Source organism: Pan paniscus, chromosome 12 (assembly GCF_029289425.2).
Source record: "Pan paniscus chromosome 12, NHGRI_mPanPan1-v2.0_pri, whole genome shotgun sequence".
NCBI lineage: Eukaryota > Metazoa > Chordata > Mammalia > Primates > Hominidae > Pan > Pan paniscus.
The window spans coordinates 50885915-50892874 of NC_073261.2; the positions used below are offsets into that span (position 1 = coordinate 50885915).

The window sequence follows — 6960 nt, forward strand, 5'->3', positions numbered from 1 at the left end:
CTCAATTTTTTAAAAATAGATTCTAGATATTAGGACTTTGTCAGATGCATAATTTAGGAATATTTTCTCCCATTCTCTAGGTTGTCTGTTTACTCTGTTGATAGTTTATTTTGCTGTGAAAAGGCTCTTTAGTTTAATTAGATCCTACTTGTCCATTTTTCTTTTTGTCACAATTGCATTTGGAGACTTGGTCATAAATTCTTTGCCAAAGCCAGTGTCCAGAATGGTATTTCCTAGGTTTTCTTCTAGGGATTTTATAGTTTTAGGTCTTACACTTAAGTCTTTAATCCCTCTTGAGTTAATTTTTGTATAAGGTAAAAAGAAGGAGTCCAGGTTCAATCTTCTGCATATAGCTAGCCAGTTATCCTAGAATCATTTATCAAATAGAGAATCTTTTCCCCTTTGCTGTTATTGTTGACTTTGTCAAAGATCAGATGGCTATAGGTGTGCAGCTTTATTTCTGGGTTCTTTATCCTGTTCCATTGGTCTATGTGTTGGTTTTTGTACCACTACCATACTGTTTGCTTACTGTAGCCTTATGATATAACTTGAAGTTGGGTAATGTGATGCCTCTGGCTTTTCTTTTTTTCCCCCCTTAGGATTGCTTTGGCTATTTGAATGCTCTTTTGGTTCCATATGAATTTTAGAATCATTTTTTTTCTAATTCTGTGAAAAATGATGTTGGTACTTTGATAGGAATAGCATTGAATCTGTAAATTGCTTTGGGCAGTATGGCCATTTTAACAATGTTGATTCTTCCAATCCATGAGCATGGAGTATTTTTCTATTTGTTTGTGACCTTTCTAATTTCTTTCAGCAGTGTTTTGTAATTCTTGTTGTAGAGATCCTTCACCTCCTTGGGTAGCTATTTTTTAGGTATTTTATTATTTTTGTGGCAATTGTAAATGAAATTACCTTTTGATTTGGCTCTCAGCTTGGACATTGTTGGTGCATAGAAATCCTACTGATTTTTGTATTGATTTTGCATCCTGAAACTTTACTGAAGTCAATTATCCGTTTGAGGAGCCTTTTGGCAGAGTTTTTAGGGTTTTCTGGGTATAGAATCATATTGTCTGCGAAGAGTGATAGTTTGACTTCCTCTCTTGCTATGTGGATGCCTTTTATTTTTTTTCTCTTGCCTAATTGCTCTAGCTAGATCTTACAAGACCACCTTTTGTTTACCCAGAAAGGGACGTTTACCAAGCACTTTCACATGCATTATCTACACTGATCCTCCCAACAGCCTTGTGTAATATATGACACCTCAGCATTGACACTGATGCTGTAGAAGCACCAGGAAATGATGAGAAGGGAATAGGCTTTGAAACTGGATAGACTTGGGTTTGTTTGCTTGGGCCTTTCTACCTTGTCATGTGGCCTAGGGATGTAACAGTACCTCTTTTTGCTTCTGCCTTTTATTTCATAAAAGACAACCAACAAAGGAGGAAAGGAGGAGAAGAAAAAGAAATAAGTGGGCTATTTTGAAGATTGAGGCTGATGATGTAATGGATTTCATGAAATCTTAGGAACATATTTGGACAATATTTTTTAATTTTCTTTTTATTTCAATAGTTTTGGGGGTACAGGTGGTTTGTGGTTACATGGATAAGTTCTTCAGTGGTGATTTCTGAGATTTTAGTGTACCTATCACCAGAGCAGTGTACACTCTACCCAATGTATAGTCAGAGAGATTAATTTGGATGACAACATCAAGATTATAAAAAATTTTAACAATCTGAAACCAGGGTGAAACAAAATGAAGTTTTTGTATTTGAATTGAAAAGAATCCTAATAAGCAGCACACACAAATAGAAAACACAACTTAATGCCATTACCTTTGTGAGCATGACCTGGAACAAGCCACTAGACCAGCATGTAGGTTAGTGTTGACTTGCCATATAAGGGAGAACACAGTGGTCTTCAGTAGGCTTGAATTTACCTAATCATCCTAGCATTTGGTCGAAGTGTCTCCATCTCATCCTCATGCTCACAAAATGCCCCATGACTCCCTCTCTCCTAGGGCTGGTTGCCCCCACAATGTGCTTCCATCATTAACAGCCCATTGTTTTATTTTCTGTCCATTGCTTTCGTCTGTCTCCCCAGTAGACTAGGTGCATTCTGAGAACAAGAACTGAATCTTATTTAAGTCTTTGAATTTCCAGAACCTACAAAAATTGTCCAAATATACACAAAGGCATAAGAATGATATAATAGACTGTGGGGACTCAGGGGAAATTGGTGGGAGGGGGGTGAGGGATAAAAGACCTTACATTGGGTACAGTGTACTCAAGGCCAGGCCTGTTCCTTTGTCCTCGTAGGTACCTAGAATGAAAACTGTTCACTCAAAGACTCCCATTCTGTTAAGCACATCTTACAGGGGTCACAACTAGGCCCACTAAGCATACTGATCATTAACAGAATGACTGTTATCTTCTCTCACCAAGGAAAGAGCTCAAATTTCTCCTCCCCTTTCAGTTAACCTGCTGAGGCCACTCCTAAATACCTATACTGGCTTTCAATGTGTGACTGATTGCAACTATTGCTTTTTACAAAACTACCCCAAAACTTAGTGGCTGAAAACACACATTTATTATCTCCCAGTTTCTACAGGTCAGAAATCTGGGTGTGGCTTAGCTGGGTTCCTTGGTTCAAGGTTTCTCACAGGCCACTGCAAGGCCAGGACTGTGGTCCCCTCAAGACTAGATGGAGGGATAATTCACAACCAAGCTCATTCACATGGCTGTTGGCACCATTCCTCAAAGGGTGTTGGCCAGAGGCCACCCTTAGTTCCTTGCCACTTGGACTTCCCCATAAGGCAGCTCACACATGGCAGCTGGCTTCATCAGAACCAGCAAGTAAGAAGAGCCCCAGAGAGGGAGAGAGTAAGAGTAAGAGAACAAGACAAAATCAGTCTTATGTAACCTAATCTTAGAATCACCCATTGCCTTTGCCATATCCTACAGTCGTCCCTCGGTATACGCAGGGCATTGGTTCCAGCATCCCTGTGTTTACCCCAATCCGTGCATGCATACTTAAGTTCTGCAGTTGACCCTGCAGAAGCCACATATTTGAAAAGCTGACACTCCTTATATGTGGATTTCTCATCTCGCAAATAACGTATTTTCGATCTACATGTTTGTTTGAACAAAATCCATGTATAGGTGTCCTGTGCTGTTCAAACCCATGTTGTCCAAGGGTAAACTGTATTTCTTAGAAGTAAGTCACTAGGTCCACCACTTGAGGGGAGAGGATTGCACAAGGGTGTGAATACTAGGAGATGGGGTTCATCTCAGAAGCTGTCTACCACTGTGATGAAAGGGTAATTCAGTGGGGGTGTATGAGCAAATTCACAAGTCAAGCTGTTTTGGCCTAGGTGAAAAGAGGCCTTAGATAGATACATCTCTTAAACAAATGACACCTAAGCACGGCTGCTTGCGTACAGTAGGTGCTAAATAATTACTGTTTTTCTTTCTTTTACCTTTTCATTTGGGAATAATCTCTAAGTTAAAGTTGCAAGAAGAGTGAAAGAATTTCATATACCTTTTACAGATTCACCGTTTGTCAATAATTATATTTTGAATACATTATAAAATATGTCACATTGGAGGACAATATTTGTAACCATCAAAACTTTGGGGCCTGGTGAGAAGTGTAGGCTGGAGTCATATTGGATCTCTGCATATGGAGTTGTCATCTCTCAAATGCTTGCTTCTTCCTCTTCTTCCTCCAGAAAATCCGGAGCGAGCAGCTCTGTACTTTGTTTCTGGCGTGTGCATCGGGCTGGTGCTGACCCTGGCTGCTTTGGTGATAAGGATCTCTTGCCACACAGACTGCAGGCGGCGTCCCGGGAAGAAGTTCCTGCAGGACAGAGAGAGCAGCAGCGACAGCAGCGACAGTGAGGATGGCAGTGAGGACACCGTGTCCGATCTCTCCGTGCGGAGACACCGCCGCTTCGAGAGGACTTTGAACAAGAATGTGTTCACCTCTGCGGAGGAGCTGGAGCGCGCCCAGCGGCTGGAGGAGCGCGAGCGCATCATCAGGGAGATCTGGATGAATGGCCAGCCTGAGGTCCCCGGGACCAGGAGCCTGAATCGCTACTATTAGGGAGCAGCAGGACCCCGGAAACCACTGGAGGCCGCCTGGAAAGGAGAGCGTCTGCAGGGACAGTGGGCACAAGGAACTGAACCCAGCTCTGCTAATATTGTGATTTCAGAGAAAAAGCAGGACATGCCCCTTTTCTAGCCAGGAGGATTGCTCCTTTTTGGCCAAATGTATGGAGAAGTAGAAAAATCAAAGCAGTTCATCAACCTTTCCAGGTCTCGGAATGGTGCTGAAAAATCCTCTCCAACACTATGGATGGAGATCGGAGAAACGCGACTGTGGTTTCTCTTGATTTCTGAGGATCTCAGAAGTTTCAGCAGACGTCCTTGCTCTGTGTTATTCCTTTGCAAAAGGAAAGATCATTATAGCATGAGGGCTGGGAATAGCAGGGTGAACTTAACCCAATAAATGCAATTTCCTAAATGACTTCATGCTATGGAGGTGATTCTGATTCAAATAGCATGATCCATGCTTATTATTTAAGGCTGATTTTTAAAATCTTGTGTTGCAAGGGCAACTTCGTCCATTTTAACTGGCACCTCAGGGATTAAAATCCTACTTTTTAGTGTAGTTCCCACCTCATTCATGAAAATGAATAGAACTATTGTATTATGGGAGATGTGTCAGTGAACTAGAAAATGTCAATAACCTCAAAGGATGAAGGGTTTTTATTTTAAATAGTTTATAAAATATATATTGACATGCATATTTGAAAATGCTGCATAAAAATAAAAGTGGTGTGTTTTCCCCCTCTTTGGAGACAAGAAAATTTTATTATGACTCTAGATAATTGTGATTTTAAACACTTTGTTTTGTTTTTTTCTTTTTTAAATTGGATTTCAAAGAAAAGAATGGAAATGAGAGGTAAGGATTGAAGCCAAAGTTAGGATGGGAATTAAAAAAATAAACATTACATAAAATCTTTTTGGTTGCATGTCCGTCTCTGTGGTTACCCTTACCTTAAATGACAACCCTTTTATATACGTGGGTATGGGCTTTTGCCAGGCCCCTCAAGGATTAGAGTGGGGAGATGGTTCCTGTGTGATAATGGGCTTTTCACTTTCTGTAGGTTATATGTATGATTGCTGTAGTTGAGTTGTTAAGCAGATAGAGGAATAGAAGACTTCCCTAAAGCTAGAAATAAGATGGTAGCCCTTATATGAAAAGAAGTTGGTAGGGAAGGAGGAGAAGCCAGGCTCTGCCAATTTAGAAATAGGTTACAGAGGACAAAACATCCCCTAAGCTGGTAAACAGGAAGAGTGAGACCTGTCTCTCTGTTGACTCCCTTCTCTTGTCATGGAGTAGATTCCTAGTCAGTCTATCTGGGTGCTCCAGGGCCTTCCTGCTGGGAGGATCTCCCCTGTTCATTGACTTTGTCACCATGCTTAAGAGGATGGTCAGGAGACTTCCTCTGGTGAGGTCTCCACTGCTTTAGCAACCCACTTTTTGTTGTAAGGACTCTTGGAGGGCTCTCTTAAGAACTGAACAATCATAATCATAATCTTTGCTTGCCAAGGGGGCAATAAAGTTCACTTGCAACACTCAGTCGCTGGCCTGATTATATAATTTTGGGTGGCTAGCAACATTGGCTGGCTAGTTACCAGTGCCAAAATCTTGCTGAGTCAGCATCTCTGAATCTAGCTCCTTGCCCTTGTGGTTTCAGTCCCTTAGCAACAATTGCAGGAATCATCTGATTCCCCCGGGCTTTAGATTAACGTCATCTATCCTTGTCTCCACCTCTTAGAAAAATGGAACAATTGGGAGCTGATTTCCATCACCAGGGAGCATCAAAGCTGCTTATGGGGTGGGATTATGAGCCTTACTGGGCAGGGACTGCAGTAGCAGAGGTGTTTGGGAGGGCTCCGGGGCAGATGCCTGTCTCAGTTCTCACTCCCATATCCTTTTGACCAAGTCCATAATGTTCTTGTAATTATGGTGGTGGGGACATTGCCTGAGGCATAAAATACACTAGGTAGCAGCTGCTTCACTTTCATATAACAAGGAATACAGATTTTCAACCTTCCTTATCTTGATTCAACCAATTCCACATTTTAGGTTTATCACTTCACACCTGGTTTTAGTTTCTGTATTGGAACATTTGCATTTGCAACAGAAAGATATTCCACTTAAGAGCATTTATTGATTCACACAACTGGAAGGTCACGGCTGGATCTGAGGCTTCAGAGATGACTGGATCCAGGATCTTAAATGCTACCAAAAAGTTGGTCTTTCTCAGCTCTCCACTTTGCTTCCTTCTGCTGCTGGTTTCATTGTCTTCTACTGCAGATGAAACTGTAACACACTTGTACAATATAGTGTATTGGGATGCTTGCTTCTGATCAAGCCCCCACACAGCTCACGGACTATGTATGTGCATATTTGGCACAGGTTCATGGCTTGTTTAGCTCAGAAGTCAGAAGCAAGACACAATGTGGAAGGGATGCTTTTGGTGCCGGTTTCCTGGTCTTTGGAAGTTTCACAGAGAAGCACTAGCTGACAAAATTCTGAGATAACTTTATGAAGTAAAGATGACTTAGGAGTCCAAGAAATCCTCTTCAGGCATTAGTGCTCCCACCAACTTCCCTTAAGAGCCTCTTCCTGAGCTGCAAGGGACAGGTGGTCATTTTCAACTCATGGCATCTCTAAATGCACTCAGCTGAACCTTTGCCTTGTGGCAGGGAGCACACCAAAGGGACTTTGGAAATAACATAGTTTCAATAAGGACAGAAGAGAAAAGAAACACCTTGCTCTGTGGCTTAAAATATGAAATCACAGGAAGGACTCTATGGTCTGGCTTGTGTAGGTCCATGGATGAAATCACCGGTCATTGTGGGCAAGAGACTGAGCTTCTTTAAGAAG

At 41.7% G+C, this 6960-nt stretch overlaps 1 protein-coding gene across 3 annotated transcripts in view; it reads left to right on the forward strand.

Annotated features, from left to right (window-relative positions):
* The window catches only part of EVA1A (eva-1 homolog A, regulator of programmed cell death), a 154551-nt gene extending 149526 nt beyond the window's left edge, over positions 1 to 5025 (forward strand). For all 3 annotated transcript variants that reach the window (XM_008962662.4, XM_034953435.3, XM_063594588.1), the window contains one exon: positions 3731 to 5025. In XM_008962662.4, coding sequence (XP_008960910.1) covers positions 3731 to 4104 — 374 coding nt within the window. In that variant the 3' untranslated portion in view covers positions 4105 to 5025. The remainder of the gene's footprint in view (positions 1 to 3730) is intronic.
* The last annotated feature ends 1935 nt before the right edge of the window (positions 5026 to 6960 follow it).